This window comes from Podarcis raffonei, chromosome 5, assembly GCF_027172205.1.
Source record: "Podarcis raffonei isolate rPodRaf1 chromosome 5, rPodRaf1.pri, whole genome shotgun sequence".
In the NCBI taxonomy this organism is placed as follows: domain Eukaryota; kingdom Metazoa; phylum Chordata; class Lepidosauria; order Squamata; family Lacertidae; genus Podarcis; species Podarcis raffonei.
The window spans coordinates 60664053-60690773 of record NC_070606.1 but is presented as its reverse complement, the minus strand read 5'-3'; the positions used below and the strand labels follow the sequence as shown (position 1 = coordinate 60690773).

The window sequence follows — 26721 nt, the reverse complement described above, 5'->3', positions numbered from 1 at the left end:
ACCAAAATCTGCTCCAGAGGATCTCCATTGTGCAAGCAAATCAATAGCATTGGTAACAACCCTTAGTGCCAGCATCTAAGCCTGTATACTCCATCTGTAAAATGGGAATACAGTGGTATCTTGGAACTTGAATGACTCCGTTCTCAAACGTTTTGGCTCCCGAACACCCGAAACTTGGAGGTAAGTGCTCTGGCTTTCAAACGTTCCTCAGAATACAAACGTCCGGCGCTGATTCCAGTGTACAAAAACCTAGCTGTTGGCCAATTGGAACTCAAACGTTTTGGAAGCTGAACAGTCTTCCGGAATGGATTACGTTCGAGTTCTGAGGTATCACTGTAACTGTTACTTAATTCCCATGGTTGCTGTTAGCTTGAAGGGTTGAAAAGGAGCATAAAGCACCCCACCCTTTATAAGAGAACTCTGTAAGTAACATCATCAGTAGACAAAGGCAAGGCAAATGCAGCTACACCATGCAGGCCCCGTCAGCATTAAATACATTTGTAATAGGACACAACTCATACCATCATTTTTAACAAAGCAGTAGAATCCAGTCATATTGCAAGGGAGTTTTATTTGAAAAAACATAAAGTTTGAAAAATACGTTCAATTTCTCAGGGGAAATAAAAGCTTATATAAAATGAACAAAAATATTTGGTACAAATATTCATAAAAGGGTTGTGAAAAACAGTTACAGTTCTACCACTGTGATTCTCCCCACTCCATCAGTCAACTATCAAAGGAAATTAGCATGGAAAGCATTGCTTAGATTTTTTTTAAAAATTCATTATGCACCTGAAATATTTATTAAAGGTGATTGAACATTTTAAATAAGACATGAACTGTAAAGAACTGTCATAGCAACCTCTTTCAGATTTCAAATCTCCAAAGGAAGGCAGAATGATCAAGCATTTCTTGCATTCTCGAAGCAAGAAAAGCATGGGGTGTGTGGAATCTCTCTCTCTCTTGTGAGTGGCCAAAAAGAAGAATTCAGATCAATAAATAGGTCCAATATCAACCCTAAAGATCCCCATCATTTGCAATGGAGTACCAGAGTCCTCTTTTCTGTGCTGCAAACGCAAAGGAGGTGCTTTCAACGCTGACACCCAACATCTACACATTGCAATGTGAGGAGAAACAACTCGGGCGCAAAACAAGGCCCGCAAGTCACCACTTGGGAATATCCAGAAGCTCAGCGTGCAAAAACACTCCGCATTCCAGAAGGTGGAGGTTCCTCTCCTTTCCAAGACTCTGTTCTGAAACCGTAACAGTCTCCATAAAGATGCACTTGCCCCACCTGGGTGCTCAGTTGCTGTTCCTTTGTGGGATGGGGAGATTTTCATGAAGGTACTTCATACTTCCTTGCTCAGAGAAATCGGAAACAATGTGATTCTCCCCTCTTAGCAGCCACTTTGTGGTCAACAGCCCCTCAATTCCAACTGGCCCACGGGCATGGATGCGTGATGTACTGATGCCAACCTCAGCCCCTGTGTGCAGAGAATAGAACAACTGGGTTGAAGAGGGCAGGAAGGAAATTCTCCAGCCTAATGGCACAAGTCAAGTTGACCACACCTCGTTCACCCATATTTCAAGATCCCCCCCAACTTTCATCCTTCTTGCACTGCATTTGAGCTCTGGAGCTGCCAATTTGCTCCTTCACCTTCATGAGGTTTAGACAACTAAGGATTTGCGGTTTCATCTTCTGGTGCAGCCCCACAATGAATGCTTGAAGGAAAGCAGCTAATTCCTCAGTGCCCACCAAGTAATTTATCTTAAGGGTTTTTTCTCGCAGAATTGCCACATTGTGCGGGACTTAATGCAGAGTTTGCTCACAGACCTGCGCTTTACCCATATGCAAATATATATGTTGCCATAGATTACTCCAAGCGGCAGTCACTCGTTCGTCACTGACTGCCTCAGCTGAATCTCTCCTACAGTACATCTCTAATAATAATAATAATAATAAAATTATAACATGTCCATCTGACTGGGTTGCGCCAGCCACTTTAGGTAGTTTCCAACATAATATCTAAACATCAAGCATTATAAATTTTCTGATACAGGGCTGCCTTCAGATGTGTTCTAAAAGTCAGATCGTTATTTATCTCCTTGGCATCTGTTGGCAGGGAGTTCCACAGGGCAGGTGCCACCACTGAGAAGGCCCTTTACCTGGTTCCCTGTAAGTTCACTTCTTGCAGTGAGGAAACTGCCAGAAGGCCCTCGGAGCTGGACCTCAGTGTCTGGGCTGAACAATGGGGGTGGAGAAGCTCCTTAAGGTAAACTGGGCTGAGATCGTTTAGGGCTTTAAAGGTCAGCATCAACACTCTGAATTGTGCTCAGAAACGTCCTTTGAATTAGGCCAGTCTTCCCCAATTCTGGGTTCCCAGATGTTGTTGGACTACAACTCCCATCATGCCTGACCAAGGGTCATGCTGGCTGGGAATGATGGAGACTGTAGTCCAACAACATCTGGAGATCCAAGGTTGGAGAAGGCCATTCTCTACATTGTCATAAATGCTCTTGTTTATGGTAGCCTCTACCAGCAACTCTCCCTTTGAGATGGCCTGGATCTCTCTAATTCTAAAATACTCCAAAGCTTTAAAAAGAAGTTCCAAGTAAATCTCCTTAAATATTCTTAACTTTAAAGGTGACCATGTGTCCTCCTTGAACACTCTCAACCTCACGCAAAATGTGTAACTTGGCCACCAGCGGCACAGGGCACCCATCGTGCTCCCTTACCTAGCCCAAAGCGATAGCCATCCGAGAAGCGGGTGCTGGCGTTCCAGAACACACAGGCACTGTCCAGGTGCTGGAGGAAGAACTCTGCTGTTTTCTCTGGGGGTGACAAAAGGATTTTTTTAAACACAACTGCTTTACAATAGAACTGTGCCAAATGTGGGCTGAAACAGAATGGTCACTTGTTTAGTCAAGGCCTTTTAGAATTTTTTTTTTTATACCACTGCTGCCTTTTATTATATTTAAAATGCTTGTTGATGCTTTGTTGTTAACCAGTCTGTGTTGCAAAGGTGGTCAGGATAGAAGCTTGAGTATGAATAAATTTTATATTATGTGTCTTTGCAAGGGACACTTGCAACAAACGAAGCTGCTGTGCGGAATGCTCCTGCTCAAGGTTCCAGCCAGCCAGTCATGGCTTGTTGCAGGATATTCCATCCCATTTTCCCACTGCTTTTCTCATGTTCAGTCCTCATTGGAGCTTTTGCTCCCTTCCTCCTGGTTGGTCCTGTTTTGACTACTTAAGACGGGCACTCAGATGAGAGGCAGGACTGAGATTTGGATATGCTTTGCGGTTCAGACTGTGGGAAGTCGTAAAATCAAAATTACAATTTGGAAGACAATTTGATTTTTTTTATCTTAGTTTTTTATTATTGGATTATGATTTGATATGTTAATTGGTTGTTTTTTATTGGAAAATTAAACGCTCTAACAAAAAAAAAAAAGAGAGAAAAAGACGGGCACTCAGAAAATGAGCTTGCCATTCATTTATATTGTTCTTCTTCTCCGTAGAAAAGTAAATGTTAACAGCAGGGAGCTGAACACTCAACAAGAACAAGCAGTTTTAGAAATGAGGGAACAAGATACCAGCAAAATTTGCAATGTTACTTTTAGAGAGTGCTTTTTTTCTTAAAAAATGTTTAGGGGTACTCTCATTTTGACTCAAGAAAACCACCCTTTTATAGTTCAAATCGGGAAAAATAAATACAGTATATGGACAAAAGTACAAAGATTCACAAAATGTTTAGGGGCATGCGTCCCCCCAGAAAAAAGCACTGCTTTTAGAACATGGAAGTTGTTGCAGTTTCTTGAATGTTGATGGAACCCGAACAGCAATTTGGACATAGCCAGTGGGATTTGTGACTCAGCCCTCCCCCCAGTCCCAAAATATCCACTACTGGAGGCAGTATGCCTCTGTATACCAGATGGTGGGTATCACAAGTGCTATTACACTGATGTCCTGCTTGCAGGCTTTCTACAGGCATATGGTTGGCTACTGTGAGAACAGGATGCTGGACTAGATGGGCCTTTGGACTGATACAGTGTGACTCCTTATGTTCTTAGTGTGTGCTCCTCTTGCACTGTTCTGGTAACTCCAGACACACAACAGAAACCCAGGCCACAGCTCCTCCCCACACCTGCAGCAGTGCCTGGGAAGGGCAATACAGGCAGGGGAAGGAGATGTGGCTTGGACTCCTCCAATGTGGTCCAGATCACCAGATGTTTGTTCCTAGAGCAGCAAAGGAAGAGACACACATTGTGGAGGGTGCCAGGCCCTAGAAAGGTAACTTCAGAAAAAAGCCCCTCAGAGTTCCAACTGAGGCAATCCTGGAGCCCCCAAATGCAGAAATGCAGAAAGAAAGGAATGTAAATGCACACAAGACATTAGACTGGCCACCAACCATTCTCTGTGATGATTACATCTGTGTGGGAGCTCCCATATTTGTGGATGTGTTCAATAGCATCCTGTGCGCTGTCCACCACTTCAATGCAGCACTCCAGGTCCCCATATTCCGTGCGGAGTGATTTCACCTCCGAGGGGCTGAATGTCAGGTAGGAGGCAAACTTGGGGCCAGCGTGAACCTTCACCTGATGGAAGAACAAAACGTTTTCACTCACATTCCTCCTCCAAGCTTCTATGCAAAGAGGGAAGCCAAACAATGCGCAGACGGGCCATTGCTCAGTGATAAGCTCGCACACTGTTGCCCACATGAAGGATCCCCGGCCCAAGCCCTGGGATCTCCAGGAAAAAGGCCTCTTGTCTGAAACTCCAGAGAGCTGTTGATATTCAGAGTACAGTCAATACAGAGCTAGACAATCGGCGTAAGGGAGTTTCCTATGTCCCTTCCTTTGTACTTTTGAAGGAAATTATCTTCCATTCTCTAGCACTTTCGTCACAGTAGCCTACTGCCAGTCCCATCCTGTTTTATGGGCTTGGTGGCTGAATCTCATTCAATCCTGTTGTTCAAAGCTCTCAGGCTTCAAGTTAGTGGAGAAAGCACGTTCACAAGCCAACCCCAAGTCCTCCTTCAAGAATGCCCAACGCAGCAACTGACCTCTCACTATCTTTTAAGTTCTGCCCATCCCTACTACAGAAGAACAGCAAGCAGAAGATTCCAATCTCCAAGAAGCTTGGACTAAGATAACTTCAACAGGAACCTGCTTTCCATATATGCTTGTCTTCTATGGCTTTTCAGCCTAGGCAGAGGTGCAGCGCAGATGCCTTCCAGGACCTTGGCACCAAGATGCATAATTAGAAACGTGGCTCAAAGTGCAATGTATGCTCAGGACAAGCCACACACTACTATAAAAACAAGGCTGCTACATAAATAAATCTGTATCATGCTGCAACTGGAGCAGACCAACACTCCTCAAGGTTTACATCTGCAGCATCCATTCTTAGCTGGCATCTCACTGAGCAGAAACTCGTGGCAGCCACTCTCTCACGTTCAGCCTGTTCCAGCCGTCTTTACTTACCTGTTCCACTCGCAACATGTCAATGATCTGGTCAAAGATGGGAGTTCTCAGCAAGTCCCGGTGTATTAAGAGAGTCTCGAGCGCATTGCAGGCTGCAGGATATTCACACTTCGAGTCTCTCACTGGATGAAGGACAAACTGTTGGTTACAAAGGTGCTGCACAGATATTGGGCATGCAGGATCTATACTGGGGTTTTGTTTTTTACTAGAATCCACCAACCATAGCCAATTGCTTAGGGAGGGGAGCTAGTCATCTATTGCACCCCATGAACTGGGATTGCCTGTGGACAAAGGTACAAATATACATCCAAGTTACTAAAGATCAGGGATTCTAACAGCCTAGTTTAGGAAGCAAAACTCTTTTCTTGCTACTTATGCTAAAAGAATTAGGAGTCAGAAACTGCCATTACCCTACTGAAAATTATTCTCTGATCTACCAGTAGATCCCAATCTGACTTCCGTCCCTCCCCCTGCTGTAGAGCATCTGAAATAAATAGGTTAAGGAGGAGCATGTTGATTATCTCTGCCCTCTCATACCGATTACTTAGCCCAAACCCTTTTAAGAAGAAGAAAAATCTCTGTCCTCTCATCTCACCTATTCTGGTGACCTTCTCCACACTGGCCTCCAAGTCCACATACACGTGACAAATTCCTTCACTGTGGCCCATCACTGGGATTCCTCTAGCAGATTTCTGGATATCCCGAACCAACTGAGACGAGCCACGGGGGATGATCAAATCTATCAGCTTGTCTAAACGGCAAAGGTCTTCCACCTCCTCCCTGGTATTCACCTGTAAAGACCACGCCAGGAGTTATAGAGGTTGCCCATGGAAGAATAAACACAGTATGGGACAAAACAGAGAATACATACCCAACAGTAGGGAAACTGCCCAGCTATTTGGGCACAATTGATTGTGTGTGTGTGTGTGTGTGTGTGTGTGTACACAACAGAAAATAAGTAGCTTGTCAAAGCACCTGGACAGAAGGTAACAAGTCCCAAAGCAGCACAGTAACATTCATGGGGCGATCGCCTGGAAATAGCTCTGAATGGATCACAATTCCAAATTACAGACATTTCCAGGATCCCTGCCCAGTCCCAAAGAACTGCCTGCCATGTGTGAACTCAAAAAATAAAATATTTGTTTTAGGTACTCAACACAAAGAATCACCAACCAACCTGAAGCAAGATTTAAGCAGCCTAACACATTTCAATTAAAAATGCATCTTCCTCTTTTCATAAAAGGGGGGGGGGATACTTTAATGAAATTCTTTCTGCCAAGGTTCTCTTTCAGGCACCATTAACCGTTATTTCTTTTTAAATCAGAATATGTGGAACTTTAATTTTTTTCATTCAGTAATATATCAGGTTCTGACCCCCCTTTGACGCTGCCCTCCCATCCTGTGTTTTGTCACCACGGTGCTGCCCCCTCCCCGCTTTCTGCTCATAGGCACTTACCAGCTGCACCGCGTCCTTCACCCCATGGATGGAAAGGGCTTCTTGAGTCAGATGGTGAAGGATTTGGTTGCTGTGCGATGCCTCTTTCCCTCCTTTCAGCAGTAAGCCATTTCCACTGGCAATGGCCAGAGCAGATACCTGCCAGAAAGAAGGGAGTGCGAGGAAGACAAGCATGAAAGAACACATTTATAGCCATAGCAGCACCTAACAATTATAATGTATTGTGAGAGTGCTGTGAACCATTTCTGATTTAACAATAATAAATGTAAAAAGGTAAAGATACCCCTGCCCATACGGGCCAGTCGTGACCGACTCTAGGGTTGTGCGCTCATCTCGCTCAAGAGGCCGGGAGCCGGCGCCGTCCACAGACACTTCTGGGTCACGTGGCCAGCGTGACGAAGCTGCTCTGGCGAGCCAGCACCAGTGCCGCACACGGAAACGCCGTTTACCTTCCTGCTATAAAGCGGTACCTATTTATCTACTTGCACTTAGGGGTGCTTTTGAACTGCTAGGTGGGCAGGAGCTGGGACCGAGCAACGGGAGCGCACCCCGCCGTGGGGATTCAAACCGCCGACCTTATGATCAGCAAGTCCTAGGCACTGAGGTTTTACCCACAGCGCCACCCGCGTTATAATAATAAATGTACAGTGCCATATTTCATAGGCAGCCAATGTTGTGTCCTACACTGCTCAACTACAATAACCATCAGGCCCAGTCAGCATAGCCAATGCTCAGGGATGATGGGAGTTGCAGTCCAACAACACCCAGAGGACAATGCAGTGGCTACTCTTACTTATACCTCGTATTTTGAATCTTCATTCCCCTCGTCCCTTTCTTCCTCTCCTCACCACCATTCCCTCACATTTTGACAATATAAAACACTGAATGGGTTATGGTCCCATCAAGCTCAGATCTGTCACTTTGCTGTATTTCAATAGTAATGCTTCCAAGGTTGCAATGCTGCGTGTTTTTCTGCTAAAGCTTTGTTTTTGGAAGGTCGTAATTAATGGTGGGTATGCAATATATCTGGCTGGGAAGCAGAGGAGTTGCTATGACTATGTCCCTTTGGAACTCCTGATCAAACTTCAAGGAAAGATGCATAGCTCCAGAGGCTACTCAGGCTGCGCAACTTTTTAAAAGGACCCAATGGAGGACACTATACAAAATAAAGGACAAACTATCCAGCCGGCTACAACACATTCACATCCTAACCACAACACACAAACCTCAATTGGCAACACTTTCAGTACTAATTATTTCCCTCCCCGGGGGAGCAAGGTGGGGAAATCCACAATCGGAGACCTTCACAGCTCATAGCAAGTTATATTTGTTTTCTTTCTCAGGTGACTTCTTCACACACCTGGGGGAGACAATCGGGCCGGGATTCAAAAATCACTAATAAGACCCCAATAGGCACAGTCACTTGCTCCAGCTCCAAATCCTTCGCTACACGTGTTCTTCGAAGGACACGGCCAACACTATCTTGTGACGATGCTGCAATCTGTCGCAGCCCAATGGCCAGACTATTCAGCTTGGAGGTTGACAGGCTGAGTCTCTTCAACAAAGGAAGGGCCAGTCTTCCTGAAATGGAAGCAGAAGCCAACAAGTCAGACTTCATTTAATGAATGATTAGAATGAAGCAACAGAAATGAAGACTTCAATCTGAACACTGAGTCAGCAGATGGAAATAAAAACTTAATTTGAAAAAAATCAATACAAAGGTGACAATGTTCAGTACAATCAAAGAACTTACCACATTATCCTTTCCTGCAATCTGTGTTTCGGCTGGTCTAATGAAACACATGAATGGCTTTATGTAGAAAAAAAGATCCCTGGGTTTGCATCCATGGAGAAGTCATAGGCTTTTATGGAATAGGAAAAGCCTTTGTGACTTTGTTGCAAGACCTTCACCTGGTTCCTTTAGACAACTGTGAAACTAGGCTGTCTAAAGATTTTGGCTAGAAAGATTTCCTTTCTGTTTTGAAGCTGAAGTAACCCTTTGGGTAGCATGAACAACAAAGGTGCTCAGGTGAAACAAAAACAAAGTCTCAATGTTAAAGGAACATTTGGCCAAAGGCTTTCTAAGATTTCTTCATCTTATCTTTGTAGTCTGTTGAAGTAATAAATGGCAGCCTCAGACATCTCCAGCATCACCCGCTTGGCCTGATGAGAAATTGTTCTCACCACATACCCAACACGGACTCCACCTGCCTTACCTTTATGCTCAGCTTCTTCCAAATCTTTTTTGTTGGCCTGAAGAATCTCTTCTCGCTGGTCTGTCAGAAGGTCAGCAAGATGATAGATGATCTCTGCTCTCTGTAGTAAAATAGACAGGGAACCACCATCAGGCATTTGATTGTGACCAGCTCTCTGGTCACCATATTGACATAGGAGATGTTGTTAGCTCCTTCAAACCCACAGCCCAATCTCTCACTGAGTTGCGAGGCTCTTTAGTTTATCTCCAAGACTGCTCATCTATTCTTCAGTCAAGCTGCTGGATAGGTATCCTTGCCAGTTCAGTTTGCAACTCAATTTATTCCCCCTGGAGCACCTGCTCTACAAAAACTAACCTCCCCTCCCTTCTCCCCACATCCTAACCATGGTAGAAGGTGCCACATGCTCCAAGTGGACTTCAGGTTTCAAAGCCTAGATCCTGCTGCGTGAGCTATGACGTAGATCAGCCTTCCTGATGTTTTGGACTATAACTCCCATAATCCCTGACCATTGGGCCATGCTAACTGGGACTGATGGAGTTGGGAGTCCAAAATATCTGCAACTTGGGGGAAGATTAATCTAGGCTATGAAGATCCCACGGAACATGCTTCATGAATAAGGCATGCACAACTCTCAGCCTGTACTACTCTTGTGGTCCCTTCCAATTCTATGATTCTAAGCCAAACAAGATTCCAAGAGCCACATTATCATGACCCACTAGGAGCTTGACAATCACAGTTTTGAAGTCCAAGGCAGGCAAAAAAGCAGGAATTTTATTGAGCTCCTGACGGCCAGAGGGATGAATTTAGCTCAGCAGGTCTTAAAAAATAGCAGGCCTGTTATATAGTATATGTACTCTTTGACACAGATGTTTCATGACTGTGTCAAATTGCATGCTTGCAGAAGTGAAACTCAATGTACTCGATCAGTCTTAATAATAGTAAATAAAGCTTGATTTTGAAAACAACTAGTGCAGATTTCCAAAGTATCCTTTCTACCTATTATATGGGAAAACTTGAACCTTCAACATTTGTGCAAGCTGTTCATCTCAGTCGGGGGCTATTGCCTTTTTTTGCATTTACTACAAATGCCCTGTATGTGCTCTCAAGGCTGTAATATACATTATGTGACTGACTGGGCTGGTTACCTGTTCAGGCTGAAGTGCTGCCAAACTCCTGCCTCCTGTTCGAGCCATTTCAGCCTGCTGTTCCACAGTTGGGCCTTTAAAAAATAAAAAAGCAAAGGGTGGTTACATACTAACTCTCATCACGCTAATTCTGGCCACCACATACTCAATACAGAATATTTAGAAGAGTTTATTTTTGCTTCTCCCACTCTTGAATCAAAACATGGCTGAACACACCACCCCACAAGTCCAGAGAAAAGGGTGCACATTGGAGAAGCAACATTTACACCCTAAATGTTTAGCAGGACAACCCCTAAAGTGGCCTTAAATACCCTTCTGTCTCATACAATAAAAGCATAAATAGTTTCATCCTCACAGTTCTTTTGTGGTTTTTATTCTACAGCTGAAGTAACCAGCTGCCTCCAGCCTCCCCAAAATTCTGCACCATGAGTGTCATTCTTTGTTCCCCACAAATTATGGACCTGACCATGCTAACCTACCTGCAGGCTTCACCTCTGAAAAAAACGTGCCCACTTTCTTCCCTTCCACAATGTCTGTGATGACATGGCCAGAGATCTTGGGATGAGTTCCATTGGCAATCACTACCGAGGTACCTCCCTGGAGAGCCCAGAGGGCAGCTTTCACCTGCAAATGAAGAATATTTTTAAATGCATGTTTTCAAACAAAAGAGCATTGTTGTTTGCTGTAATTTCTGGTAGGAGTGTAAAAACTCTTTTGAGGATCAACACTTTTTCAAGACATAAAAAACAGAGGTAACTTTCCCCATTAGCCAGGAATGGGGAATCTGTGATCTTCCAGATGTTGTTGGACTCTAACCCCCAACAGCATCACTAATGGTCAGGGATGATGGGAGTTGTAGTCTGGAGGGCCACAAGTTTCTTCTTACTGCCATAAGCAGCTCGTAGTTTATCTCACAGGCATGGCATAGGATGCAACAGAAAAGTGTTTTTATAAAATAATTCAAGAAAATTAAGATGTTATAAAGGCTAAGCAGGGTCTTAAAATATTGCAAAGTGCCCTCCTATTTTCCCCAGTAAATGGACACAAAGACAGCGGACTGGTGAGGAGCTTGACCAACCTTGGCTTCCATGCCTCCCATTCCCACCCGAGATTTGGTTCCAAAAGTCACAGACTGCTGATCTCCAGGATAAAATATGTCGATGAGCTTTGCGTCATCTGAGCCTGGGGGGCTATCAAAGAGTCCTGAAATGGAACAGTGGAAATGAGCTACATACCTTTAATATCATTATGGTTGAAAAACAATGCACATAAATTTGTAAAATAAATCTTTGACCTCTACCATTCAGACAAGAAAAGAAAAAAGACTGAGGTAACTGGATCCTCTGAACCATAGGGACTACATTGCTAGTATCGAGTCATCCAGTTGGACCGTAAGCTATCACACTAAGGGATAGCCAGAGTCAGAATTTAGAAGCAAAAGGCAGAATATGATACCTCAGGTCAAGTGATCTGGGAAGAGGTGAATCCATTTCTAAGCTCTAAGAAATTGTCAGCAGTCCCGACACATAATGTATACTCTGCTCCTCTGTTTCTAACCAGCATGAATAAAGCAATGACTAATCCCTTCTCCTTTAAAAGCGTGCACTGTGAATATTGCAGTGTTCTGGCTGACTACAATGAGCCTCACAGTCAATTCCCTAAATTTCCTCTTCCTGAACCGCAGCGCTGAAAAGGATCACAAAGCTGCATTGGCCATTTAGCCAGAAACAGAACAACTCTCGTACCCTCAACATCTGAAAGAACAATCAGCAGGTCGGTCTTCATTTCCACAGCCAGACGGGCTGCTAAGCTGTCGTTGTCCTTCACACTAATTACCTGGAACACACATTGTAAAAGTCAGCAATACTAGCCAGGCGAGAGCTAACCCAATGCCCAAGCAATTCATAGAAAAGCAAAGCAACAGGAGATGGTTAGGAGTCGTACTACCAGCCTCGAGTCAACAGCTAGCCTCGCAAGCAACACCAAATAGCCAGATCTACTACATCTACAAGCAGCAAGTCACCTTGGAGAATCCAGAGCGTTATGACGTTAGCGTGCACTACAGCCCGGAGTCAGCGTGTTAGCGGGTCCACGAGCGAGCGAGCAACCACCACCCACTGCAATGCGCTACCCACGTTTACCCCCTGAAGATCACTGTTTGGCTCTGGGGGAGGAACCACAGCATCGTTGGTGTTGATTATGGGGACAATGTTCATCCGCAACAGTTCGTGCAGTGTCCCGTTTAAATTCCGACGCTTCTGCTCGTCGTGGAAATCCAAGTTGGTGACTAGAATCTGGAAGGAAGAAAAGAACTGCTCTGACAAAAATTATCCACTATCAGTTTCGGCATGAAGAGGGCCGCCAAGCGTGCAAGTTACAAACGAACTAGCTAAATTCTTACAACAAAGGAAATGGAAGTTCTGTTAAGTCAAAGCAAACAAAGCGAGGGGTCGATGTACAAACCACTTCAGATGTAAAAGGTCGGCTAGCCTGTTGTGAAGTCTGAAATGCAATTATCATGGCCTTATTGGGGGGAGGAAAGGGGGAGTATTAAGTTGGGCAAAGCAAAGGAAGGGATGGAGGGGTATGGTGTTGGCATGTACTGAACTGGGGGCCGCTAGCGTTGGAATAGGCTTCCTGGCAAATAGCATGAAAGAGAGTCTTCTTCCAGGAGTCAAGAGAGAACTTGCATGGTGCCCAAGGCAGCTGATACACTCTGAGGAGGAGTGTGTACAAAGTTCCCTACCTGGGCTGCACAGATGCTGTACTGTGTGAACATGGCCTCATAGAGAGCCATCAGCCCGCTCTGACCGGCAGCTGCACAGGCTCGAGCCTCCAGCACGGGAATCGCCTGCAAAGATTAGAGAAGAAGTCAGCCAGGAACAGTGGTTTCTGCACCACCACCGAAAAACCCAGGTCGCTCTCCCACTTGCTTACCATGTCCTTGAGCTGGTTCTGCCCTGAGTGGAGAGCCTGCCTCACACTCTGAGAGAGCAAGATCTCGTGACGCAGCCGCTGCTTCCCAAAGGCCACAGCCCCGCTGGTGACGATCATCATCTCCCGGCCCTGGTTTTGCAACATGGAGACCTGCAGGCCCGAGAGAAACAACTCTTAGTCAAATTTAAAGCCATCTTACCTTGCTTCCAATTTTTAGACGCTGTTGCGATCATTCTGTAGGGAAACATTTCTCCAAAGCAGTAAGAATGTAAGCTTTCTTGGGTTTATATAATGTTGCCTAGCACACAGGGTAACTGGGAGGGAAAAGGCCAACTCAGAAACAATCCATACTCTTTGGAATATGTTGGGGAAATAAATATAACCACGCCTTCTCCCTATAACACCCTAGGTTTATTATCAGTTTCATGAATATGGCACTCCTGCCTCAACATGACTGCAGCAACACCTCGGAGGGAGATGTTTTGGGAGATGCATTAGTACTCTGTTACATCTTTAAAATGAGGATTATTTATTCTCCTTATGTTACTTCCACACTTTGGGGGTTGCCATCATTGCAAGATAACATAGGCAGATCCTGAGATACCGTTAGTCTTGGTGGGAGTCTCAAAAGCATTGCCTTTTAATGTTAATATTTTAATATTAATCATGTGTTTTAATATCAAACCATATTTCTGCCCCTCTGCACTCTACTGGTCATTACATTTAAGCCCTGCCTTCAACTGTTATCTGTGTATTCAAATATTCCTCTAATCCAGTGGTTCCCAATTAGCTAAGTAATGCAGATCCCCTGTTTTTCAAAAGGCAAGCCTTGGACATCCCTACTTTTGGAAATAATAATAATAATTTTATTATTTATACCCCACCCATCTGGCTAGGTTTCTCCAGCAACTCTGGGTGCTTGTTTTTATTATGTGAATGGTGCCACCATACCCTCCAACATGCCCCAGGGCCAAAATATGTCTTCTGGGCCGCACTCCTGTGTGAGTCATGTGACCTGCGTGAGTCATGTGACCATGTGAGGGCATGGTGCCGAAAAGCAGGGTGTTCTGGTCAGTTGTTGGGTATGTGCCACGGACCCCCTTAGTGTGTGTGGGGGGGTTTACCACTGCTCTAATAATCCAGCCTTCTTCAGCTGATCTAAGGGTAGCGTACAACGCAAGCAAATATCCAAATTAAAACAATAAAAACAGGAAGCAAAAGAGCAGGAAACGGCAATCTTTGAAACACAGTGTGGGCTGCACATTTCTAGCAACAACCAGGATTAACTAAAAGCTAATGGCCTACCAGTGCCTGGGTATTCCAACATAAAGTGGAGACAACTTTAACCACTGAGGTGCCTGGCAGGGTTTGGTAAGGAGAACAAGCAGCCAAATGCCCACAGTGCCTCCCGGCCTGCTTACCTGCTCAACAATGGATGCCAGTCGCCCCAAGGCTAAGCCACATTCGTCTCCTCGAGTCACAACAGCGCTCCCCAGCTTCACCACAATCCTCTTGGCATGCTTCAGCTCGCTGCGGTGAGCAAAGGACTTGCCATGGGTTCGGCTGAGGGGCACCGTGATGAACGGGATGTTACTCCAGCCCCGAGCAGACTCATTCCTCAACACCAGGTTAGGAGCCAGTAGACCTATGGTTAAAACACACAGCAAAGGCATTAGAGGCAAGTAAATTGAACCAAAATCCCACCCCCCCCTTTTCCAGGTCCCAGGTCTGGAGAGAGTGGGGGAGTCTGAACATATCACCTGCCTCTACCTAGTGTCCAGCTTTTAAATGAGTGAGGAAAAAACATTAGCCCAAGGAACACCTTTGCAGAGCAAAATAAGTATTCCAAGTACCACTTGACCAACTGACCAGAATATTCTGAAGTCATACTCTTGTCTCTTGGTCTCCTGGCAGTTATGTTGATACTTTAAATACCACGACCCACAGGAGACCCAACAAAAATCAAAGGGAGTGGGTCACCTTGTCATATCTCTGCCAACTGTGGCATCAGTCAGTGTTAAAGGCAAATATAATTTCCTCTACTCCGCATAACCTAAAGCTTGCATCTTGCATGCCTTATTATTATTATTATTATTATTATCCTGCCTTTTTGCCCTGACAGAACTCAAGGCAGCTTAGATACAATGATACACTTGGATACACTAAAAACATAGGAAAAAACACCATTAAAACACAATTTAACATTTATAGAATCAAAACTAGCTACATATATTTTTAGCAGTGGTATGCTTGTTTAGTTTTTTGTTTTTTTACCAGTTTATTAAAACAAAACCTTCACACTCCCTGTTGTTTATAATTGCCAGCTAACAAGCATGGTCTACATCACCACCTAGAGGTAAGGCCCTCGTTTCCCCCTTACATACATTCTTCATTTAGCTCCCCATTTGTGTTTATGCAACATGATACTGACAGACAAATAAGGAAATGGAACTACTAACTTTATGGAAGCCATGTCCTTTTCCTTTAGGCTGAACGTCAGCCAAGACAGCTAAAGGCTTGAAGAAACTATATTTCTGCAGCAATGCTTCAACCAGCCAGTAGGGGGCAGAGTAACACAATACATTGCCAAAGCCATGCTGCTCACATTTTAGCAGTACAGTAGTAAGAATCAGGACACCTAGGTCTGGAATTTTAATTGCTGAGAAATTCCCAATTCTGCAGTATTAACAGAAAGGCCTCTACCCACAGTTGCCTCCTCCTTTTTTCTAATTAATTTTTATTGATTTTCTTTTCTCATAACAATATCTATAATCATTACATAACATTCACATTTCAGTTTCCCCCTTCCCTGTTGACCTCCCTCAACTTCCATCCCTGGTTTATTACGTCTCACGTTGCATTCTGCTGTTTATATATACTTTATATTGTCACACTGTTAAATTTCTTGTTTTATTGTAAATAAAATTGTAAATGTTTATTTAAAATGTGCCAATGAGTCTATGGGGTTATTTTTGTTTCTGCAAATATAATGTAAAAGGTTCCCATTCTTTTTCAAAGTCACTATTGTCCTTTTCACGCAATTTGTCTGTTAACTTTGCCAGCTCTGCATAGTTCATCAACTTTTCTTGCAATTGTTCCTTTTATGGTATTTCTCCAGTCTTCCAGTTCTGTGCTCTCAGAATTCTTGCTGCTGTTGTAAAGGTAAAGGTAAAGGGACCCCTGACCATTAGGTCCAGGCGTGGACGACTCTGGGGTTGCGGCGCTCATCTCGCTTTATTGGCCGAGGGAGTTGGCGTACAGGTCATGTGGCCAGCATGGCTAAGCCGCTTCTGGTGAACCAGAGCAGTGCACGGAAACGCCGTTTACCTTCCCGCCGGAACGGTACCTATTTATCTACTTGCACTTTGACGTGCTTTCGAACTGCTAGGTTGGCCGGAGCAGGGACCGGAGCTCACCCCATCGCAGGGATTCGAACTGCCGACCTTCTGATCGGTAAGCCCTAGGCTCTGTGCTGCTGTAGCGTATATAAACAATGTTCATTTTCTTTCGGCAGCTGTCCTAAAATTCCTATCAAAAAAGCTTCTGGTTTCTTTAACTAATGTCATTATAACATTTTTTTCAGTTCATTGTATATCAGCCCACAGTTGCCCCCCTCTGATACATACAAGGGTGAGAGCCCGCCACGTCAGTCTGCCGCCAGAATTGTCCTGAAGAACGCAAGGAAGGCAGAAGAGCAGCTCGGCACAGCATCTTGATGGAATCAACAGGGCCTGCAAGAGAACAAGGAAGCCTACATGATTCTCCATTATTCCTGTGTCCCAGGCAGTCTCCCCATGGCAAGTTGCAAGACAGCCCTGCAGCAAAGTTTAATATGTGAGAAGTGGCTCATCACTGCCACCCAGGATTTCCCTCCAGTGTTTCAGTGGAAGATTTGGGAGAAAGGTGAAAAATCTATTATGCATTGTTTTTCTTTTACAGAATGATGTGGAATGCTTTTTAAAAATAATGTTGCAGTCAGTTATGCTATTACAAAAACTCATAGAGTTAAGATTCAATGGTAGTATTGTTACTTGCAGTATTAAACAAGCAACATTCTTCAGATCTTTACACTGGGAGTGCATTTTCCAAGTGGCAGAATACAAAGCATCTTCTCCATGTATCGGGTTCAGACTATGAGTCTGCTAAACATATTGCTCCTTTGAGAAACAACAATGTACAATCCAGCCCCTGATTCTTCACTTGACTCAAATTCCTCCTAAATCAAGTTTAAAGGTACACAAATACAACCAAGGACCACCGGACTAACATGAGAGGGCAGCAAGAATTTGCTTCTTTTCGCTCTTGCACACCTTCCATTTTCTGGTTACAGATAGGTAGCCGTGTTGGTCTGCCATAGTCAAAACAAAAAAAATTTTTTCCTTCCAGTAGCACCTTAAAGACCAACTAAGTTAGTTTTTGGTATGAGCTTTCGTGTATCTGAAGAAGTGTGCATGCACACGAAAGCTCATACCAAGAACTAACTTAGTTGGTCTTTAAGGTGCTACTGGAAGGAATTTTTTTTTTTTGTTCTTCCATTTTCTGAAGGCCATGAAACTCAGTGCAAAAGAAGCTATGGATTAGGCAGATGCTCGTTAGAGAAATAAACTTGAAATGCAATCAGTTTAAGAATGGAGGTTAAACAAAAAACAACAACAGAAATATGGGTACAGGATAGCCAATTTTCTTTACAATTACTGTGAAGCTTGCTTCTGAGTGCACATGTATATGTAGCCGGCTCCTAATTAAATGTACACAAGATAGCAACCTTATGATATATGACTATCCAAATTTATTGCTGGTCTTTATTTTAGGTATTTTCTAAGCCCTTTCTCTTAAAAATATTATTTGTTCCCGCTTCTGCAGTATAATACCAAGGCTAAGACCAGATAATAAATCTTTATTATAAAGCAGATAGTTTCACATGTTCAATTTACTTTTAATTTCTGGCAAAAACTAAGATATACCTAGGTTAGCGTGGAACAACTTGCAGCTCCAACACTGGATACATTTGTAACTATTGTTTGAATAAAACCAAGACCTTTAAAACTCGCAAATGTAGCACCAACTGTACAATTTCAGGTGTTCAGTTACACACTATATATTTCATGTTCTTGAAATAGTTAAGTAAGTTCGAATTTGGTAAGAAAGTATTACAGTACAGTATTACAGTCCCCCCCCCCCAAAATTGCATGCATGCATACATACGGTACATACACACCAGGAAAAGTGAGAAAACTTTGGCTCCCCTCCCAGCACCACTACCAAGGCCTTCCAGCATTCAGCCAGAGAACCTGCCTGTCTAACAGGGACTACACAATCTGCCAGAGATAGACACCTGGTACTGTGGGTTCAATTTCAAACCTGCTTCAGGCAGGAATCCAATCCTTCCTGAAACTGTTGCTGCTCCATTTGCACTGGAAGAAGGGAAGATGAAAACAGCAATTCCAAAGACCCCATCCCATTCTCATTTTGACAAGAGCAATAGCAAAAAGAGGATTTCCATGTTTCTCACCCAAGCATTTCAGATCAAGAGAGTCTGGAAGCCCTTGCAGAAAAGCACTCTGATAGAAGCGCTAAGACAAGGGATAGCATCACACGATGACTCAGTGATGCTACAAGCCTCCGTTTTTGCCTTCAGCTCCCTAGCACTGGATTAGAGAAAGGAGACATATGCAGCCTGGATCCAAGTACTGTCTTTCTGAAAGCATCGATTCCAGGTGCAGAAAAGTCCCAATGTCAAGTAAGGGCCTGTTCCTGCTCTTCAAGAAGAAAAGCTGGAGGCAGAGATGTGGGCGGGGGGGGGAGGGAAACCTCAGATAGAAGGAACTGCAGAAGTGTCCAGAGTCAAGAGAGTTAATTCCTGAAAATGCAGCTGAAGCCAATTACGACTCCCTGGCAGCCGCCAATCCCTGAGCTGCTGCCTGGATGAGCCACATCAGCTCCAACAGAAAGACGGGAGAGCCCTGGAAGGAGCTGATGCAACCTGACTCCCAGCAGTCAAGGCATCACCTCCTCACACCCTACAGCTCAGCGGCTGATGAAAAAGTTCCACGTTGCAGCACAAAATCCAAGTTGAAGGCTGAAATGTCAACAAGTGTTCTAGATCTCCAGTGCAGACCAGATCTGACAGCCAGTAATCAGGCTCTCTCTGCCTCTTCAAAACACACACACACACACAGATTCACAGGTGTCTTCTCTCTAAGCACTTTCAACTCTGCTAAAGATGTGAAAATTGCATGCATGTTTCAAATGTGAACTACCTCTTTGCAAATATGGAAACCAGACCCTGCTTCCATGCATTTTAAAGGGGGGAAAAACATGCAGCAAAAATTTCATACCCAATATCTTACGATAAGTGTCCCAAAGCAGATTTGGTCATACCACATGCAAGGAAGGGTGACCTGGATGGAGATATTCCTTGCGCTGGTAATTATCCAGGAAGGTGAGGGAACCAGCTCTAGGAAAGTGCTGCCATAGGGACTCCAGCAACCCAGATTGAGGGCTGTCCCGTATCTTGTTAAAGCAACACCTTATGCACACCTACTCAAAAGCTAAGCCCCGTTGTGTCCAATGGAAGTTACTGCTAAGTATGTCTATATAGCTCGACAGCCTTAAGAAGCATATTATCTTTATGTCAGCCTTGACCTCAGACGTAAAACTCACCATCTAATACAGCCATGCAAAAGTGGGGTTGACATACACCTTAAGGTTTATAGGGATGCCCTGCCCTATCTCCGCCATCATTCCCCTTCATATTCCATCTCTTTCATCCCCTAGAGCTCAGGGGAAGAGATGGTGCCTGGCGTACGCTTCAGCTTTAATTTCCATTTCGACACACCATTTTCTTGCTCATCGATTATAGTGCCGCCCATGTGTCCTTTCTCCAAGAGTTCCAGTGCAACCACATGCCTCGCTTTTCCACCACATAGCAGCACCATCAAATTTAAAGGACAACTTCTGTATTGCTCCTGCCCAAGAGATGGGATACGGCCTGTGTGCTTCTGCTGGCCACTGAAGTAGCGAGAAGCATAACAATCTGGCTCTACCTAGCAAAAGAAACTCAACTTGTTGTCATCATGGGCAAAAGCATGTCAGATCTCAGCAATTCACAGAGATGTGGGAGAATGAACTGCATCTCTGGACTCTTCTATGGGTTACAGATTCTAATCCTTGTCTCTTCCCAGTTATGTTCATGTACCGTAAAGAAAACCACTCAGAACCTAAGAGTTTCAAAATACTCTGCTTTGAGACATATGGTTTCACATGACTGCTGAAACTTTCTGTCCAGGACTGCGGTCGCTGAGCAGAACCAGGAAGAAGAAGAGGGCAGCCAGCCAAAAAAGCAGCAAATGGTTGCTAGGGGAATGCAGCATGCATAGAAACAAGGCTGAGGTCAGGAGCTCATTGATGACCCCTCAACACACCACTTTTTCCATGTGGATATAATCTCTGTAAAGGAAGTGTGTGTTCTGCAATGTACAAATTGCTGATTTTGTTGTCAGATTTACCAGAATCAGCCAGCTAATGCATGTGACAGCAGTTCAGTCCATGTAGTTAGCAAGCAGGAATAAAAGGATAAGAAAGGACTGAATTATGGGATAGCACTGGCCCTCCAGTAAGGCCCAAGTGAGGAAGAAGGGAAGGGGCAAAAGTACCAGTTCCTTAGCTAGAGTTCTAAGGAGTGCTCTGTGCAGGAACAGAACCTGCATGTCGGACTGCAGAGGGAGTATGAAGAAGAGGGGCTGGCAAATGGGGACTGTGCATGCTTGGATGGGGATCTAGGGGCAGCCTTCCCCAGTCTGGTGCTCTCCAGATATTTTGGAGAACTTCCATCAGGCCTAGTTAGAATGGCCATGCTGGCTGGGGTTCATGGGAATTGTAGTTCAACACATCTGGAGGGCACCAGGCTGAGGAAGGCTCGTCTGGGGTACAGGTAAAGGTAAAGTGACCCCTGACCATTAGGTCCAGTCGTGGCCGACTCTGGGGTTGCGGCGCTCATCTCGCTTTATTGGCCAAGGGAGCCGGCATACAGCTTCCGGGTCATGTGGCCAGCATGACTAAGCCGCTTCTGGTGAACCAGAGGAGCACACGGAAACGCCGTTTACCTTCCCGCCGGAGCGGTACCTATTTATCTACTTGCACTTTGACATGCTTTCAAACTGCTAGGTTGGCAGGAGCAGGGACCGAGCAACGGGAGCTCACCCCGTTGCGGGTATTCGAACCGCCGACCTTATGATCGGCAAGTCCTAGGCTCTGTGGTTTAACCCACAGTGCCACCTATGAAATAGCTTTTTCTTCTTCTTTTGGTCACAAGTTATCTTGTACTGACAATTCCCCCCTGTCCCCATATTAAAGCCTCCTTAGGAAATTACCTACAAGGGGTCAGTTCAATATTTAACTATGGACTGAAGGCCGTTTTCTGATTACTCCTCAGTACATAGCTACATGTAAATCTGATTCCTTAGAGGTGAATTCCCAAGGAAACTTCGCAAGAGGAGCATGACCAGAAAAGGTTGCCATGTGATGACTTCCCCCCCCTAAGCAACTTGTGTAGGTTTAACCTAACAGCTGGACTCTGTTGGAGGAATATGGGGGAAGATTTTTGTTCATCCTTTTTCCGTCCAGTCCATCCTTTAATTCTCCTACTCTTTGTCAGCATATGCACTTTCTCTGCCAGCTATTAATATGCAGAAGTTTGAAGAAAAGAAAAAAACTTTTCCACACTTTGCACAAATAGGAGGCTTCACCATCACAGGGTGTAGCAATAACAAGGTTGCCTTTAAAAAAAAGAAAGAACTAGGTATCAGAGAATTACATTTCATTCAGGATCTGAAGCAAATCATGCGACCTTAGAAAGCTCAGTAAAATATTATGCATATACCACTGGCATTAGTTGGAGACAGGATTCTGCACTGCATTCTCTATTAGCATGAACCAGTAAACCTTGTTTCGATATAGTACGTCCCTGTTTTTATTTCCAACCACTCAGCAGAAGTGAGCCTTAAGTTAGGGGTGGGGAATCTTTTAAGTCAAAGGCCACAATCCCCCAGGGGCAAATGTTTGGCTAAAGCCAAAAGCAGGTATGGCCAATTCCAAACATGGGTGGAGCCAAAGCCAGAAGTAGCTTTAGATCACCAATATACCTTCCTGCAAGATGGAAGTTATTCCAGGGAGGGGTAAAATTAAAAAACTCTCCTGGTGCTACAAGGGCAGAAGATGGCAACTCGCAATCTAATGGTATGGCAAGCTAAGGACAAATTTCAATGGCATAAAGTTGTCTCTGAGTATAATATTCTGGACAAACCTTGCTCTTAGAAGGTAATACCTTTGCTAATAGTTTCGCTAACCTTCGCTAACCTTTCCATGGTTACCTTTGATCCCTCAAGTAATGCCACATGTCTCTGTGTACCCGCTTGCACCCCAGAGAGGTCACTTCAGTGCTGCCAACACAGCAAAAACAATGTAGGAGGCAGCCGTTACAAGTTACTGGTCTCTGCAGCCACAACAGGCACTGTGATTCTCCAGCAGTCTGACTTCACCCCCAGAGGCACACTCCATTGTCTCTAGAGGCAGACGGATGCCAACACCAGCAACTCCAAGTGCAGCTATGTCTGCAAGCTTTAGAAGAAACTTTGTGTGAAGTCACAAAGCACAACCCAAGAATAGAAAGTTCATGACTGGAAACGCACTTGTGTCTTGCTTCAGTCCCAAAGTCCTACAACACTTGCTACTTTATGCAGGGCAATATAGTTGTAACAATAAACTATCTTTACAGGAGCAAGCTTCAGACTTGTCTGCTTCCACACACTCCTCTCCTCCTCTGGCATGGCCACAAGGAGAAGCTCTTGCTTCCATTTTTACTAATGGCAATCTCCACCCTCCGAGTTCCAGTCCTCAAAGCTACAACTCGCTGCCTTCAAAAAAACAGTAATTTCATGGTGGATGAACTATAGCTTTCAGAACATATTGTTTATTAAACCAAACCAACAACACATAACAAGTGAATGTTCATAGGCTAAAAAGAATATACATTAGAATGCTTGTTAACTCCAGCCGTAGGTTTTCTGCTGAAATACTTACAAAATACAGAATTGTATCCACCTCAGTTTACTACTTTATTTTCAAGCTATACTGTGTGAAAAAAGCACATGGAGGTATTCAGGTATATGCATCCATTAGCTAAAAGTGCTTAATATAAATAAGAAGGGGAGAAATATCATGTCAAGACTTACCCATTCAGTTCTGGTTAGACTTACCGTAATTTCACTCTTAAATCCTGAAAGCTTCCCTTGGGAAAACTTGTTTAGAGCATAACAAGTTACTGCAAATCCAGCTTGTCTAGTCTGGCAATCTGCAGTGGCCCAACCAAGCTCAACATTTCAGAGGAAAACTACTGCTCCCCCCTCACCCCACTAATTATATAGAGATCCAATCAAGCAGTTCTAAACAAGGGGAAAATTCCGGTTCAAAGGCTAGAGCTAACAAAGGCACCAAAATAAGATTTAATCTCTGCCGTTGGAAAAATTGGCTGTTTAGAAGATGCTAGAAAGACCTGGAAAAGAAAAAAGTTCCTTCTGTTGCACCACTATTATTAATCATTGCATTTAGAAGGAGAAACAAAGAGGTTTTGAAACAGTTACCGGTAAATCCCCCTCTTCCAAAAGTTCACACACTTAATTTTACTGGGTTTTTTACTGTTTTGCTTCTGTGTATTTAGCACACTAAACAAAATGAAACGCTAAGATCCTGACCAAAATTGGACGCGCATATTTTATTTATTTTTCCTGTTTAAGCTAGCCAGATATTATTAGTTTAATTTAAACTGGTTTCCTAGGATCTAACCCTGCTTTTCATGCTGAAGAACCCCTATTTCTAGAAGTTTCCAAGCAACCATAATCTTAAACTGAGGAGCTTGCCAACTGAACATAAGAACTTAAGAGCTTTGCTGGATCATGCCAAAGCCCCATCTAGTTCCAGCAGACATGCAGTTCTTTCAGTGGCCAACCAGACACCTCCGGGAAGCCCAAAAGCAGAACCTGAGCACAACTGCACTCTCCCCATCTGCAATTCCCAGCAACTTCATGCTTCTTAATTGTGCATGAAAGCTTGTATTACAGTACATACAGCATTGCATTTAACAGCTTGCCTGGTACAAGTGCATAAGCAGCCTGGCGTGTGTGTGTGGGGGGGGGGGAATTGCTCCATTTCTCCTCTGCTAGCCACAGAGGAAGGAAAGTCTAGCAAGTGGGCTAGCAGAGGAGGTATAGAGTGATCCACCCCTTTTGGCAGCAGCCAGTTGAGAGGGGGATCTTGTCTGAACACCCAGGACCTCCAGCCACACTGCCCGGGCTTGTGCCCCATTAAGGTCACTTTGGTGTTGCTAATGCAGCAAAAAAACCTTTTCTTACTAGCCTAAGAGGAGGGAGCGCAGCCAGCATGGAAATGCAGGCTACTTATTCTTGCAAACTAGTCATTTTTGTAGGCTTACTTACAAGACTCACAGATCTGTTCCTATTCAAGGTACCACAAAACTCACTTTTGCTATAACAGACTATGCAACTGCACCTCTAGAAATGATCTCCACATCTGTCTCTACTCACTTTTACAGTTTCCACTGAGCCTTTTTTCCTATATCCTATAATAAAAGTGGCCCAAGTTGGAAAAGAGGACCTCAGGAATGGATTTGAGGTTTTGTTTTCATAAAAGGCCTATATTCCTTTCCATACAAGGTGGTGTTTACAAGAGTCTTTCTACATATAGCAAGTTTTGTCAGTGAGACTTTAAGCTTGCATTACCTCCTTAAGAGTGTCCCCCCTGAACTCCCAACTTCTAGGCAGAATCAATTCCAGCTGATGTCCCAAATTCAATGCCTTGATTCATGCAATCTGCAAACACATAGCTTTTCCTCTCCAGCACCCAGGAGGGGGGAAAAACCCAGAGGGGAAAAAAACCACATTTTTTTCTCCTACCCATTGTTAAATAGTGACCTCTTGCCCCTCTAATCCAAAAGGCAACATGATCTATAAAGATAGAGACAGAGGAGTTGAGAGTAGCACAGAGGAAAGGGTTACAGAGACAGATCTGTGCTTTAGAAAGGTTTTAGTAACCAGCAGCAGAGCAGGGTTTGTGCAACTCATCAAAGTGAAAAGAACAGAGAAAGAATACATAATTTTAAAAGCAATCTTGCCCAGAGATTGGCTGACTGACAGCTTGGTTGTTTAAAAAAATGAAAAGGAACAAAAGAAAGAAAGAAGTTCAAGCAACATCACAACTCCAAAGAAAAGTGGGAGAAATCTTACCCTTTAAAATACCCCTCTATAAGGTGAGAACTCAGCCTCATCCAAAGGTAGGATGCAGGTGTAACAACTGCACCCGCATTTATAAACACAAGAAGAGGGCATCAGGGTTAACACAAGTATTTATGGCAAGCCTGATTGATAAACATTTTGCATCCAGAATGAGACTTTGCCCTTCACTTTATAGTAATTTTGAAGTCTGCCCTCTCACAAGGAACTTATCTCAACTTTCCTAAAACGCAAAATAGCCTTTATCATGCAGGAAAGAGACATAAAAGCAGGGGTTGCGATGGGATGTAAACTGCTCTCGCAGAAGCTGTGTTGCGCCTGCCTTTTCTTTCTTTTAATCCTAAAAAGCATTATTCTGCACACACTTTTCTCAAAACACTGCAAGTCAGACGGCACTGCTAGACGCTTGGTGGCCTTGATCGTAAGATCAATCAGCTTCAGCCTAGATATATGCCAACAAATGATTTTAGGTCTGTGCGTGACACTTCACACAAGGTGGGCGCAGCACCAAGGATGCTGGGCATGATGCAAGAGGCACCGTATATGTCATCACTCTCAACAAATGACCCAAGACAGCAGCAGCCGATGGCCGGACTCTTAGAAAGGCTCTGCTGTATATTCAGCCCTCTTACGTCATATACAAAGACAATTTCCTTTATTTAAATGCCCTGCTTTCATGCCCACAACCACCAGCAAGGGTTCAGCACCCCCGCCCCTAACCTGCCAATGGAAGCGTGGGGGGACGGGGCACAAATATATCTCTTTCCCACTTGGATCGCCCAGGGGGTTAAAAATGTGGGAGTGGGAATGGAGACCCTGCCCTCCCTCCAGGATGGATGGCAACCGGGTGCGTCAGATCTCAGCCGGGTACATGATCAGAGCCCGACTCGCTCTCAGTGGAGGATGGGGAGACCGGGGCGATCCTGAATCCCTCCTTTGGGAGCAGGGTCCCCATCCCCAGTTCCGCCCCCTACGAGCTCTCGCAATGGGGAGAGAGAGAAGGGATCGCCGGCCCGCTCCCCCCAGGCTGCGCCCCCCTCCTCCGGCATCACTTACAAACTCTCCGGACGAGGAGCGGAGCGGAGCGCACCCCGGACTCCCCCCAACACCGATCCGGCCGGCAGGAGCGATGTCAGCAAAGGCACTTCCGGCCAGGGACTCCGCCCCCTCCTTCC

At 44.5% G+C, this 26721-nt stretch overlaps 1 protein-coding gene across 5 annotated transcripts; it reads right to left on the bottom strand.

The window, feature by feature from the left end:
* Window positions 1-551: 551 nt before the first annotated feature.
* ALDH18A1 (aldehyde dehydrogenase 18 family member A1) lies at window positions 552-26721 on the bottom strand. Of its 5 annotated transcripts, none has more exons than XM_053389570.1 (18): window positions 26603-26721; window positions 16868-16972; window positions 14663-14886; window positions 13242-13391; window positions 13051-13155; window positions 12440-12616; window positions 12050-12140; window positions 11383-11507; window positions 10784-10928; window positions 10305-10378; window positions 9160-9259; window positions 8304-8524; window positions 6944-7081; window positions 6083-6278; window positions 5488-5609; window positions 4413-4599; window positions 2737-2832; window positions 552-1484 (listed from the first exon to the last, which is right to left on the bottom strand). In XM_053389570.1, exons 2-18 carry the CDS (start codon window positions 16950-16952, stop codon window positions 1303-1305), a joined length of 2418 nt encoding a protein of 805 aa, XP_053245545.1. In that variant the 5' UTR covers window positions 16953-16972; window positions 26603-26721; the 3' UTR covers window positions 552-1302. The 5 variants fall into 5 exon arrangements, with proteins under 5 accessions (XP_053245545.1, XP_053245547.1, XP_053245549.1 ...); XM_053389572.1 differs by having other exon boundaries at window positions 12446-12616; XM_053389574.1 differs by having other exon boundaries at window positions 12440-12598.

What these genes read in the sequence shown, in the direction of transcription:
- ALDH18A1 (XM_053389570.1), bottom strand. Translation starts at nt 16,952, where the DNA reads ATGCTGTGCCGAGCTGCTCTTCTGCCTTCCTTGCGTTCTTCAGGACAA. An exon ending in AGAACCAGCTCAAGGACATG is followed by an intron (nt 13,156 to 13,241) that starts GTAAGCAAGTGG and finishes TAATCTTTGCAG; the next exon opens with GCGATTCCCGTGCTGGAGGC. An exon ending in TGGGAGGCATGGAAGCCAAG is followed by an intron (nt 10,929 to 11,382) that starts GTTGGTCAAGCT and finishes CTTCATTTGCAG; the next exon opens with GTGAAAGCTGCCCTCTGGGC.